Here is a 14,244-nt window from a genome sequence, read left to right as displayed (position 1 = left end):
AAATCTGGGTTGAACACTACTATATAGACCTGATCAAATTTTGGGCCAAGCCGGGTTCGGGCCAGGCCATGAGTTAAACATTCTGCCTACTCTGCCGGCCAAACTTCGGGCTGGAAATTTATGTCCAAACCCACTATTTCGGGCAAAAATATTGGCTTCCGGGGTGGGTCAAATTTATAACTAAAATTGCAACTTAGTGTTGCCCAAAACCCACAAAAAACTAAAAGTTCTGACCAAAACACGCTAATTTTAGGGCCGGGCTAAAATAGCGGCTTCCTGGACCGAGTCAAATTTATAACTAAAATTGCAATTTTGAGTTGCCAAAACCCACCAAAAGCTTAAACATTCTACCCAAAACCCGCTATTTTTTGGGCCAGGCCAGCGGACCGGACTTATGATGATCAGGTCTACTACTATACATTCTCAATTGTCGATCAAAGGAGTAACTCCTCAACCTTATAAGTTGAGGATTTAGCCTTCTCCTTCTCTCCAATACAGACCCGCTAACTTGTTCAACCATTTTAATTAAAGATAAAATATTGGCTGTGGACAAGTATGTTCTAACCACTACTGTAGTCTGAAGCATCAAAATCCAGCAAAGTCTCATATGAGTCTCACCCCAAATTAAAGTGAGAATGTGAAATGATGATGATGGTGATGATGATCTCACTCTCACCTATTAATACTTGTTCAACATTTTGTTAATTTGAAAGAACTCGCAAACAGATTGATAACCGCTCTGCAAAATCAAACTGGTAATTTTCGCAACAAGTGAAAACATAGCATTGAAAAAGCTGCTAATGTTCAATAGCTATGCTTCTTCTCAAAGACATAAATGTCAAGTTCCAACAACTAGAACAACTTCTTTAGCTGGCAATGAGATAAAAGTTTGAATATGTTCTACAAAAACTCGAGGAACACGGTAATTTCCATTAAAGCATAGGAATTGAGGACACAGGGAAACTAGTATAAGCTCAAACATAGCATTGAACAATCTACTAATGTTCAATAGCTATGCTTCTCAAGACATAAATGTCAAATTCTAACATCTAGAACAACTTATTCAGCTTGCAAAGAGATAAAAGTTCGAATCCTTTCTACTAAAACTCGAGGAACACGATAATCTCCATTAAATCAGGGAAATTGAGGACACAGGGAAACTAGTAAGCTCAATCATAACATTTAAAAAGCTACTAATGTTCAATAGCTATGCTTCTCAAGACATAAATGTCAAATTCCAACTTCTAGAACAACTTATTCAGCTGGCAATGAAGTAAATGTTCAAATCTATTCTGCTAAAACTCGAGGAACACGATAATTTCCATTAAAACAGTGGAATTGAGGACGCAGGGGACAAGTAAGCTCAAACATAACATTGAACAGTCTACAAATGTTCAATAGCTATGATTCTCAAGATACAACTACCAAATTCCAACATCTAGAACAACTTATTCTGCTGGCAATGAGATAGAAGTTCGAATCTATTCTACTAAAACTCGAGGAACACAATAGTTTTCATTGCTTCATAGGAGTGAGGACACAAGGAAACTAGGAGCTGAAACATAGCATTGAACAATCTACTAATATTCAATAGCTATACTTCTCAAGACATAAATGTCAAATTCCAACATCTAGAACAACTTATTCAGCTGTCAATGAAACACAAGTTCAAATATTTTCTACTAAAACTCGAGGAACATGATAATCTCCATTAAAGCAGGGAAATTGAGGACACAAGGAAACTAGTAAGCTAAACATAGCATTGAACAATCTATTAGTGTTCAATAGCTATGCTTCTCAAGACACAACTACCAAATTCTAACATCTAGGAACAACTTATTCCAGCTGGCAATAAAATAAAAGTTCGAATCATTTCTACTAAAACTCGAGGAACACCATTATTTCCATTGAAGAAGTGAAATTGAGGACACAAGGAAACTAGTCAGCTCAGACATGCATTGAACTATCTACTAATGTTCAATAGCTATGCTTCTCAAGACATAAATGTGAAATTCCAACATCTATAATAACTTATTCAGCTGGCAATGAAGTAAAAGTTCGAATCTATTCTACTAAAACTCGGGGAACAAGATAATTTCCATTAAAGCAGGGGAAATTGTAAATTGAGGACACAGGGAAACTAGTAAGTTCAAACATAGCATTGCAAAATCTACTAATGTTCAATAGCTATGCTTCTGATGATATAACTATCAAATTCCAACATCTAGAACAACATATTCAGCTGGCAATTGATCAATTGAGGACACAGGAAAACAAGTAGTAGATTAAAAACCTGGATGCTTGAATTACATATGGAGAATTCAATCAATGGAGATAGTTTCAACTCACATTTCAACTCACAATTCAGCTCAAATTGTCAAGTAAAACAATCAGTTTCTCCCTAAAGGCAAAGATCTACAAGAATAAGTCTCTCTGAAATCAGACTTCCTAGAAGAAGAAGTGAAAAGAGAAGCATACACTTTCTTATCAGCATTTGCAGGTGCAATATCAACAGCTTTGAATCTCTTTGCCGAAGCTTTCTTAGTAACAGCAATGGCATTAGGAAGCTTGGGATTAATCTCCGGTTTCGCATTCGCATTTACAACATCATCAATGCCATGTTTCTTGCCACTCAACTGAGCATCACCAACAATAACACCATCATCATCTTCCCCAGCAACACCAACTGAGTTTAACTGTTTTGATTTCGATTTCTTAAGCTTAATCGCTGCCTTCTTCTCCTTCTCCATCTCCTTCATCTGAATCATCTTCTTCCTCAGAATATCAACCTCTTCATCAGTCCCATTGATTACAATCTTATCATCTTCTTCCTTGAACTCCTTGTGACAAACAAGGCAAGCAGATGATTTAATTTGTTTGAGTGCTTTCGCGCTCAGAACATGACCGCAATTAATCAAAGCGTAGAATCTGTAATTTCCATTGAAATCAAACCCAGAAATAGGGCACTGAAAATGTGATGATGATGAATCTTCTTCATTACCAGAAGACAATTGAATCGGAATCAAATCCTTCAAACCCTTGATATACAGCGAAAACGGTTTCGGCAAACTCTTAGCAAGCATCGCTTTAACCAGAGCTTCCTTGTTGAAGACGTTGCCAAGGCGGTCGATTACGCACGGCGGCTTCAACGGCTCGTTGGAAAGCGCGCAGGTAGTCCACTTTGAGAGGCGCTTCTCGCTTGGATCCCCCTTATCCGGCTTCCTCTCGGCGTACATATTCAAGTAGCAATCCCTAGACTCCGCGCAAGTTGAGCCGCCATCGCCGCCGCCGCCAAGAAGCTTGAAGTGGAGGTTTACGGTGGAATTTTGGGCGATTCCGGAAGATCCGACGGTGGTGAATTCGTCTAGCCTTTTGCCATTAAACGAAAAGAACCCTATCTCAGAGGTAGATGATGAAGATGAAGATGAATTGAAGAAAGGGAGATGGTTCTTGAGATCTGCCCATGTTTGGTTGGGATTTAGGGTTAGGGTACGAGTTGGGAATGGTGATCGGATGAACACCTGCAAATTTTGAGAATTTCTGGAATCCATTTGCAATTTGATTGACGAAATTGGGGATTTTTTCGCCAATTTTGATCAAAGTTGAGAGAAATTGAAGATGAAGATCAGAAATAATTGAAGTAGGAAAGAAAGAGACTATTATGTGACGGCAACACTCCGTTACCTTATACGGGGTAGAAGTAGGAAACAAAGAGGCGGTTTAAGCAACAACAACTATAAAAGGCGGTTTCTTTTATTTTTGCCGATGCATGAGCTTAATCATACTTACTAATATTGGGTGAGAGTGATATTTGATATGAATATTGAGTGGGTATAAAATAAATTCTTTTTTATTAAATAGATTTAATATATTGGTAAGAATATAATAGAAATGAACAAATCCTTACAAACATACATAATAATCTCAATGTATAGTATTTAATATTGAGTGGGTATAAAATAAATTCTTTTTTATTAAATAGATTTAATATGTTGGTAAGAATATAATATAAATGCACAAATCCTTACAAACATACATAATAATCTCAATGTATAGTATTTAAAATAGGTAATATATTTTTTCATGAGATAAAAGGGTTAATGACCTTAATTAATGTGTGGACTTATGGTTTATACACATTTTTTTGTTGCAAAAGATGGGTGATAAACCCTAAAAAGAAAATAAAAAAGATTATGAAGGAATAAAACGTGGTATTGCCATACCTATAAAATCATCATATAAAATACGCCCTAAAGCTAGGGGAGGGAATTGAATCAACTTTATCTTGTGGTTCTAAGTAACACCTTGATTGACTAGCCAGTCTGCATGGACTTATTATTTATATAGGTATATGTGCTCTTAACATTTAGTGGGGTCTAAGCGTTCAAAAAATTTATAAAGTAAAAACTTCTATACTATTCGAGTTAATCCAACCTTAGCATAGATCTCTTGAAAAAAACATATTTATGTTTTCCCCTTCCAAATGTTCGAATGTTGAGAGGTTGAATTGAGACTTAGTCCTTTAGTTGAAGAGCATAATGCTCATAACGTTACTAGGTTAGTGTCATGATTAGTTATTTACTTGATCTATGCAATATACGAAATATACATCAAGTGTTAATTACTTATAGTTTTGGTTACAAGTACAAAGTTAAACTTTCTAGAAATTGTATAAAATATTTACAAAATCTTGTAAAAGATCATTTGAATCAATTGCATGCCATGCCACTATGTTAGTTCTCATCTATCTCCAAACTAGCTGGCAAATTGAATATGGTCTGACAGTTAATAAAGTGTCAGATTGTCTGATAGAAAACTAGTTGATATTATATGTTACCCATATGAAGCAATTCCATCCCTTTGCCATAGGTAATCAATTTCCCTAATTTCTGAAAGAAAACTTTCTCCGGAGTTGCACTTATATATTCATGTCAATCAAACAACTTTGAAACATTTAGTTTTTTTTAAAAAGTTGTATTCAAATGAAAACCAAACAACCACTTAACTAATATCCTACCCAAAATTTTCATTCTAGATTGGGAATGAATATTATCATGTTGACTCCATATATGTCACTAAATCACTGGAGGTAGATACTATATTTGGACTTAAGATTTTTATTTATTTATTTATTTACAAGATACCGGTGTCGCAAAAAAAGAAGTAAAAATCTTAGTCACAACTTATTACTTAATCGACATTGTCTTTTTTATCACAACAAAGCTACCCCTGTTATAAAAACCATAATTTGTATAATAATCAATGCAAATAAACAAAATTCTTTTTCCGTATACTTGTAACCATTCTATATTTGTCCAAATTGAAAATTGTGAGTTTTATGCTTGATTTCATGAGAATTATGACATTAAGAAAATATTACGTTTAGTCGATAACGCTCGATTTAAATAAATCTTGATTAGGGTTATCGAAAAGCATATCGAGATCCACCAAAAAACCATTCTTCCTGAAATTTCATTTCTTCTTGTCTTTTTGCTTATTTTTGTGGGCTTTTTTTTTTTTTTTTTTTTTCTTATTATGAAGAAGAGGAATTATTTTTGCCTTTTTGGATCATTCTAGCCACATGCTTCATTAGATATCTAGTAAAACAATATAAGGTAAATTTCTAGTTTTAGGATTGGTTTTATGAAAATTAAAATTAACATATCAAAAATATATTGCTAAAAATTTGTCCTAATTGAAAAATATGAGTTTTAGAATTGATTTCATGAAAATTAAAATTAACATATCAAAAATATAAAATATATTGCTTTAGTGCCACGAGAATTTGACAATGGCATTTTTCACGTAACAAAAAAAAAAAATCACTTGTTTGTTTTCTGGGCTTCTTCCCTCAACATCCACAAAATACAATTCTGTATTTATAGGAGAGCATTTTGCCTTCCTTTATTTATTTTTTCCCAAGATTTTTCACCTCCTTGCTAGAATTATCTAGGCGATATAACTTTCCTTTATACTTTCCTTCAAGATTTTTCACCTCCTTGCTAGAATTATATTCTACATTTACATGAGTATTATTTTCTATCCCACAATCGGTTTAATTTTAGATATTAAAATAAAGGTGGTTGACTTATTACAAATATTAAAAAAAAGTAAAAAAATAAAATAAAATGACACACAAATGAAATGATAATAAATTGTGGGATAAAAGGATTTCATATATAGATAAATATCCGGGAGTTTGGGACATCGTCTGGCCAATCCATTAGTGTTCATAATGTTACTTGGCTAGTTGTCTCCTTACTAGTTACTCCGTATTTAGTTATTTACTAGATCTATTTGCTAAATACATCAAGTGTTAACTAACTTAATGGTTGTTTAGTTACATGTACTTCGTGCAAAGTTTTACTTCATAAAAAATGAGTTAAATTGTTAAAAATTCTTGTAAAAGATGTCCGACAGGTAATTAACCGTTAGAGTGTCTGTTAAGGGAAGAATTACAAATAAGTCAAGATCATAGTCAACGCATTGACTTTGCAAAACTAATATTGACTTTCTGTTATTTGGTGTAACTGAATTCTGTTATTCAGTTGTTACTAGAGTTAGCTGTAATCACAAGTTAACTAGCTGGAATTGTAATATATACTCAAATGCTGTAAGCTGAGATTCATTCATGAAATATATTACAAACTCCTCTCTAAATTCTCCCTTCTTAATTCTCTCTTTCTATTCCGTCTGTTTCTATTTCTGTTCTTATTCTTCTTCTTCTTCTTCTTCTTCTTCTTTCTTATGCTGCAAGCTATCTCCTTCTTTATTTTGTGGTTCTATCACAAAGCTGATAACAGGATTAAGAATCCTGTAACATTGGTATCAGAGCTAATTTGATCACATTCGATCAATTAGACAGTGTGATCTTCTGTAAAAAAAAAAAAAAAAAAAAAAAAAAAAAAAATTGAGAATCGACCTGGAACCAAATTGATTGATTAACTGAAAATTCAATCTGGCTCCTGCAACCAGACGAGCAGCAATGGATGATCACTTGAGGCAATTGGAGGAAAAGTTGCTCGAGCAATCAAAGAGGGTTGAAAGTCAATCTGTTCAGATTGAAGATCAATCCAAGAAATTGGATGGGGTGATGAATCTGTTGCTGGAATTGAGGAATCAGATGAGAGATTCCAGTTCTGAACACAGCAGACACAATGAAACTCCAAGAGAGGGTAATACTGCTAAACCTATTGGATATAATCCAAAAATTTCTTTTCCTAAATTTGATGGAACTAATAGTAGAGTCTGGATCAAGAAATGTAGCAGATATTTTAGCCTTTGCAACATCAGTGATGATCATAAAGTAGATTTGGCTTCACTTAATATGGTTGATAAGGCAGAAAAGTGGGTAACTAGTTACTTGTCAACTAAAAGAAATGTGGATTGGGGTGAGTTTTGCCTAGATTTATCTGCTAGATTTAGGGATAATAGGGGCACCAACACTGTAGAACAGTTTAACAAATTGCAGCAAACTGATTCTATAGAAACTTACTTGGATAATTTTGAAGATTTGAAATCAGATGTTATAAACACTCATCATGGGTTACCTGAAGAATTTGTGTTGGAAAGCTTTATTGGGGGTTTAAATCCTATTGTTAAACCCTTTGTTAAAGCCTTTAGACCCAATATAATTGCTGAGGCAGTTGAATTTGCTAGGTTACAAGAAGAACAACTAGCAGCATTTCCACAGAAAGCATATACTTCTAAACCATACCCTTTTAACTACAATCAAAAAGCTATACAAGCTGTACCTCTTAACTCCAGCAAACCCATAAACACCAACCTACCTGCATTGCTACCTACACCAAACACAAAACCCACTCAAACAACCAAATTCAACCCAAGATATAACAAGAACTTTAGACACATTCCGGCAGATGTGAGAGCTGATAAAATTGCTAAAGGTTTGTGCTATTACTGTGATGCACCCTATGACAGATCACATAAATGTCAATTTAAAGAACCACAGCTGTTTACTGTGGAAATATCTAGTAGTAATGAGGACAAGGGATCAGAAGTCAGTGAGGATGATGGGGATGATGATGAGCTAGACAGTGCTGGGGTAGCTGAGCCAATTTTGTCTCTTAATGCATTATCTGGAAACCAGAACTTCCAAACAATGAGAGTGACAGGCACTAGAAACAACAAATTGTTCCATGTTCTAGTGGATTCTGGAAGCACTCACAATTTCTTGGACCTGGAGCTGGCTAAGAAAATGGGATGTGCCATTGAATCTATACCATCACAACATGTAACTGTAGCTGATGGCAATCATTTAGCATGCCAACATGTTTCCAAAGGTTTCACTTGGACTATGCAGGGGAAATCTTTTACAGCTGATATGATGCTAATCTCTTTGGGGGGCTGTGATATGGTTCTTGGAGTCCAATGGTTAGCAACACTAGGACCTATATGTTGGGATTTTAAAGCCTTGCTTATGGAATTTCACTTGGATGGTTGTCAGTTTGTCTTACAAGGTATACACCCACAGAAAGTGAAAGTAGTAGAGGGTGCTCCTTCAGCAAAGTTGTTAACCAATGCAGTTCAACTCTGTTTGTTACAAGTAAGAGATATGTCTTTTCACCCTGTACAACAATCAGTTACTCCACAACAAGGGGACAGTACATTGGAAGCTTTGAAAGAGCAGTACAAGGATATATTTGCTGACCCTGAAGAATTACCACCTCACAGGGGAGTATTTGATCATACAATTCCATTGGAACCCAATGCAAGACCAGTGAACATCAGGCCTTACAGATATCCATTAAAGCAGAGAGATGTGATTGAGCAATTGGTTCAAGATATGCTGGAAAGGGGTGTTATTCAAAACAGTTCAAGTCCCTTTGCTTCTCCTGTAGTTTTGGTGGGAAAGAAGGATGGCACTTGGAGATTATGTGTAGACTATAGGGAATTAAACAACAGGAATGTTAAGAACAAGTTCCCTATACCTGTTATTGATGAGTTAATTGATGAATTAGCAGGTGCTTCAGTGTTTACTAAACTGGATTTAAGGGCTGGCTACCATCAACTTAGAGTACAGGAAAGTGATGTTTACAAAACTGCTTTCAAAACACATTCGGGTCACTTTGAGTTCCTAGTTATGCCATTTGGCCTAACCAATGCACCTGCCTCATTTCAGAGTTGGATGTATCATGTTTTCAAACCTTTACTCAGAAAATGTGTTTTAGTTTTCTTTGATGATATACTGATTTACAGTAGATCCAAGGAACAACATTGGTCCCATTTAACTCAAGTGTTTGATCTGATGAGATGTAACAAGATGTTTGCCAAAGCTAGTAAATGTTGCTTTGCTATTGACAAGGTTGAGTACCTTGGTCATTATATTTCTGCCATGGGGGTAGAAACTGATCCCAATAAGATAGCTGTTGTGGAAAGTTGGCCTGTACCAACATCAGCCAAAGAATTGAGAAGTTTCTTAGGCCTGGCTGAGTACTACAGAAAGTTTGTGATGCACTACTCTCTCATTAGTAAACCATTAACTGATCTGTTGAAGAAAGGAGCTTTTGCTTGGTCTGATACAGCTCAGAAGGCTTTCAATACCCTTAAACAAGCTTTAGTTTCTGCACCTGTCCTATCAGTTCCTGATTTCTCTAAAACATTTGTGGTAGAGACTGATGCATCTAATACAGGGATTGGTGCAGTATTGATGCAGGATAATCATCCTTTGGCCTTCATAAGTAGAGCTTTAGGACCTAAGTGGCAGAAATTATATGTGTATGAGAAAGAGTTGCTTGCTATTGTGTTTGCTGTTCAAAAGTGGGAGCAATATTTAATGAGCTCTCATTTCATTATTAGAACAGATCAGAAAAGTTTGAAATGGCTTCTCCAACAGAAAGTATCCACACCATTCCAGCAATTTTGGCTTTCTAAACTCATGGGGTTTGACTATGATATCCAGTACAAATCAGGAAGGGAAAACTTAGCTGCTGATGCTCTTTCTAGAGTTCCTGGTGCCACCATTTTGTGTATGGCAATATCAGTTGTTCAATCTGATCTTACTGCTTTGATCAAAGCCAGTTATGTGTTGGATAATACCTTGTTAGCCATCATTACTAAGTTGCAGAATGGTGAATTTGTTGACAACTACTCATTGCAAGATGATTTACTCAGGAGAAAAGGCAAACTAGTTTTAGGATCAGACTTGACTTTAAAGAATAAGGTGATCAATTGGTTGCACTCTTCTCCAGAAAGTGGACATTCAGGAAGAGATTTAACCATTAAGAGGGTCCAGAGTCTCTTCTACTGGAAGGGATTGGCAACAGATGTGAGGTCTTTTGTCAGACAATGTAAGATTTGTCAATCTTCCAAGTATGACACTGCAGCTAGTCCTGGTTTGTTGCAACCATTACCTATTCCTGAAACTGTGTGGTCTGACATCTCTATGGATTTTATTACTGGTTTACCTAAGTCAGGGGGAAAAGATGTCATATTTGTGGTGGATAGGTTGAGCAAATACAGTCACTTTATAGCTTTATCTCATCCTTACACTGCTATTCAAGTGGCTCAGTCATACTTAGACAATGTCTTTAAACTGCATGGTTGGCCAAGGAGCATTGTTAGTGATAGGGATACTATATTTTTGAGCCAATTTTGGAGAGGTTTGTTCAGTATACATGGTACTGAATTCATGTTATCTTCATCTTATCACCCTGAGACAGATGGTCAAACTGAAGTGGTTAACAGATGTTTGGAAACTTACTTAAGATGCATGTGTAGTGATCAGCCTAAAGATTGGGCTGCCTGGCTACCAGTGGCTGAGTGGTGGTTTAATACTCATTTCCACTCTAGTACTCAACTCACACCTTATGAAGTAGTCTATGGGCAATCCCCACCTCTACATCTTCCTTACCTTCCAGGGGGTTCTGCAGTGGATGAAGTAGATAGAAGCCTTCACAGAAGAGAGCAGATGATTGATTTGGTCAAATTTCATCTTACAAGAGCTCAATCTAGAATGAAATATCAAGCTGACAAAAAGAGATCTGATAGATCCTTTGCTGTGGGAGACTGGGTATGGTTGAAGTTGCAACCATATAGACAGTTGACAGTACAAATTAGGAGCAACCAGAAGCTGTCTCCCAAATATTATGGACCCTTTCAGGTGATTGAGTGTTGTTAGGTTATGATACATATGACATTTACATAGATCATGCGGAAACAACCATTAACCCAGGAAACATATTATTTACACATAATCATATAGCATAATTAGATGCATACTCTTTGTTGCGTGCCTTCCCTAGCTGCGCCCGAACCGAACAAGAACAAGTCTTTTAGGACTCCAAGTGTCGTCCCTCCGTAGAAAGTCCACAGCACGTCCGGATCCGCCTTAAGATTGACCAACTAGAATCGCCCTTAAGGTACTCAGAAAATTCGGCACTTTTGGGGCAAGATGGGTGTTTGAATTTTCTCTCAAAAACCTCACTTTTGAATACTTTGAAACTTATGTATAAATTATGACCCCTAGGCCTTTATTTATAGAGTTATGGAAAAGGAATCGTAATCCTAGTAGGATGCGAATTAATTGGAATCAGAATTCTACATGAATTCTACTTAATCAATTTATCCAATAGGTATAGACATTTAATCATACACTGACTCTTGCAGATTCAGGAATCTCGCATGAGCTCAAACTCACACACACACGGCAGCCACAAGGGCTGCCCACGCATGCGAGCAGCAGCCCACGCAGCGCGGCCCACGCATGCGCGGCCTTGTGCGCGCTGGGCTGTGGCGTGCGTGCTTGCTGGGCGATGGCCTGGCTTCGTGCTGGGCCTTCGTCCGGCAGGCCTCGTCCGATGCTAATTCGTACGATACGCTTCCGATTAAATTTCCATTTCCGGAATCTATTTCCGATACGAACAATATTTAATATTTCCGATTCCGGAATTAATTTCCGTTTCGAACAAATATTTAATATTTCCGTTTTCGGAATTATTTTCCGATTCCGGCAATATTTCCGATTCTGACAATATTTCCGTTTCCGGCAATATTTCCGATTCTGGTAATATTTCCATTTCCAATAATATTTTCCGATACGTACCATGTTTCCGTTTCCGGTAACATCTACGACTTGGATAATATTCATATTTCCGATACGATCCATATTTCCGTTTCCGGCAATATCATCGTTTCCGGAGTATTCATTTCTTGCCTGTGACGATCTTAGCTCCCACTGAAACCAAGATCCGTCGGTTCCGAATATTCATAGATGGAGTATTTAATGCCATTAAATACTTGATCCGTTTACGTACTATTTGTGTGACCCTACGGGTTCAGTCAAGAGTAAGCTGTGGATTAATATCATTAATTCCACTTGAACTGAAGCGGCCTCTAGCTAGGCATTCAGCTCACTTGATCTCACTGAATTATTAACTTGTTAATTAATACTGAACCGCTTTTATTAGACTTAACATAGAATGCATACTTGGACCAAGGGCATTATTTCCTTCAGTCTCCCACTTGTCCTTAGGGACAAGTGTGCATTTCCTAATTCCTTTGTCGCTCGATGCTTGCTCTTGAACATAAGGTAAGAGTTGTCATCCTTATTATGTCCAGAGGTGTTCCTCGGTTTCAGAGTTCAACTGATCAAATAAACAGATAATCATAGCCTATGATTCATCCGAGCACGGCCATGCATTTCACAGTTTCTAGCTCTCCGAGTGGCCTTGTACAACTTTTAAGCATCTCATCCCGATTTATGGGAGGACAATCCCAATCTTGCGATCTTGAGATTAGACTTCGTTTGATAGGTGATTACCTGAGCGTTGCCTTTATAGCCTCCTTTTACGGTGCGACGGTTGGTCAACGTCAAAGCAACCAGTTCTCAAACAAGTAATCTCAAATCACTCAGGTATTGAGGATTTAGTGTCTAATAATTTAATGAAATTTACTTATGACAGACTTTCATCTCTTACAGTAAAGTTTCATAGGTCTTGTCCGATACTAGTCTTCCCAAAGTAAGTATCTATGCAAATGATTTTGACATTGCCATGTCCACATAGTTCAAGAAACAGAACTACTAGTCATCTTGCATTCTAATCGTCTAACGTTTTCTATGCGTCCAATTTTATAGAAAACTCCGACTAGGGACCATTTTCAACCTTTGACATTCAAGTTCACTTGATAGACATTTCTTAGTCACAGGACTGGTCCTGACAGTCTATCTTGAATATATCGTCAAGTTGAAGGGACTCATCATTTAATAAACCACAAATTAAATGGAAAAATGAATTCCTTTCATTTATTGTGAATGATTAACCAATAATGTTTTACAAAGATTTAAACTCTAAAACTTTAAAACATTAAACAGAGACATCAAAGCCATTCTCCAATATGCTTGATTCCCATAGCTGCAGTGTGCGAGTTGTGCTTCGCTTGCGGCAGAGGTTTAGTTAATGGATCTGATATGTTGTCATCAGTTCCAATTTTGCTTATCTCGACTTCTTTTCTTTCAACGAACTCTCGTAGAAGGTGAAATCTACGAAGTACATGCTTGACTCTCTGGTGGTGTCTAGGCTCTTTTGCCTGTGCAATAGCTCCGTTATTATCACAATACAGGGCTATTGGTCCTTTAATGGAGGGGACTACACCAAGTTCTCCTATGAACTTCCTTAGCCATATAGCTTCCTTTGCTGCTTCATGTGCAGCAATGTACTCCGCTTCAGTTGTAGAATCCGCAATGGTGCTTTGCTTAGCACTTTTCCAGCTTACTGCTCCTCCGTTGAGGCAGAAGACAAACCCAGACTGTGATCTGAAATCATCTTTGTCGGTTTGGAAACTTGCGTCCGTATAGCCTTTAACAATTAATTCATCATCTCCACCATAGACCAGGAAGTCATCTTTGTGCCTTTTCAGGTACTTCAGAATGTTCTTGGCAGCAGTCCAATGCGCCTCTCCTGGGTCTGACTGGTATCTGCTCGTAGCACTGAGTGCGTACGCAACATCCGGGCGTGTACATATCATAGCATACATTATTGAACCAATCAATGATGCATATGGAATCCCATTCATTCGTCTACGCTCATCAAGTGTTTTTGGGCACTGAGTCTTGCTTAGAGTCATTCCATGAGACATGGGTAGGTAGCCTCGCTTGGAGTCCGCCATCTTGAACCTATCAAGCACCTTATTGATATAAGTGCTTTGACTAAGTCCAATCATCTTTTTAGATCTATCTCTGTAAATCTTGATGCCCAATATGTACTGTGCTTCCCCTAGATCCTT

General features: G+C 37.0%; 1 protein-coding gene across 1 annotated transcript; it reads right to left on the bottom strand.

The window, feature by feature from the left end:
- Positions 1-2,281: 2,281 nt before the first annotated feature.
- LOC110784094 (uncharacterized) lies at positions 2,282-3,750 on the bottom strand. The gene has a single exon (XM_021988499.2). It carries the CDS (start codon positions 3,549-3,551, stop codon positions 2,391-2,393), a length of 1,161 nt encoding a protein of 386 aa, XP_021844191.1. The 5' UTR covers positions 3,552-3,750; the 3' UTR covers positions 2,282-2,390.
- Between the last annotated feature and the right edge of the window lie 10,494 nt (positions 3,751-14,244).

This window comes from Spinacia oleracea, chromosome 3, assembly GCF_020520425.1.
Source record: "Spinacia oleracea cultivar Varoflay chromosome 3, BTI_SOV_V1, whole genome shotgun sequence".
In the NCBI taxonomy this organism is placed as follows: Eukaryota; Viridiplantae; Streptophyta; class Magnoliopsida; order Caryophyllales; family Amaranthaceae; genus Spinacia; species Spinacia oleracea.
This window is presented reverse-complemented; position numbering and strand designations above follow the sequence as displayed.

Bases quoted from the DNA above. Each gene is read 5' to 3' on its own strand.
- LOC110784094 (XM_021988499.2), bottom strand. From the start codon at position 3,551: ATGGATTCCAGAAATTCTCAAAATTTGCAGGTGTTCATCCGATCACCA.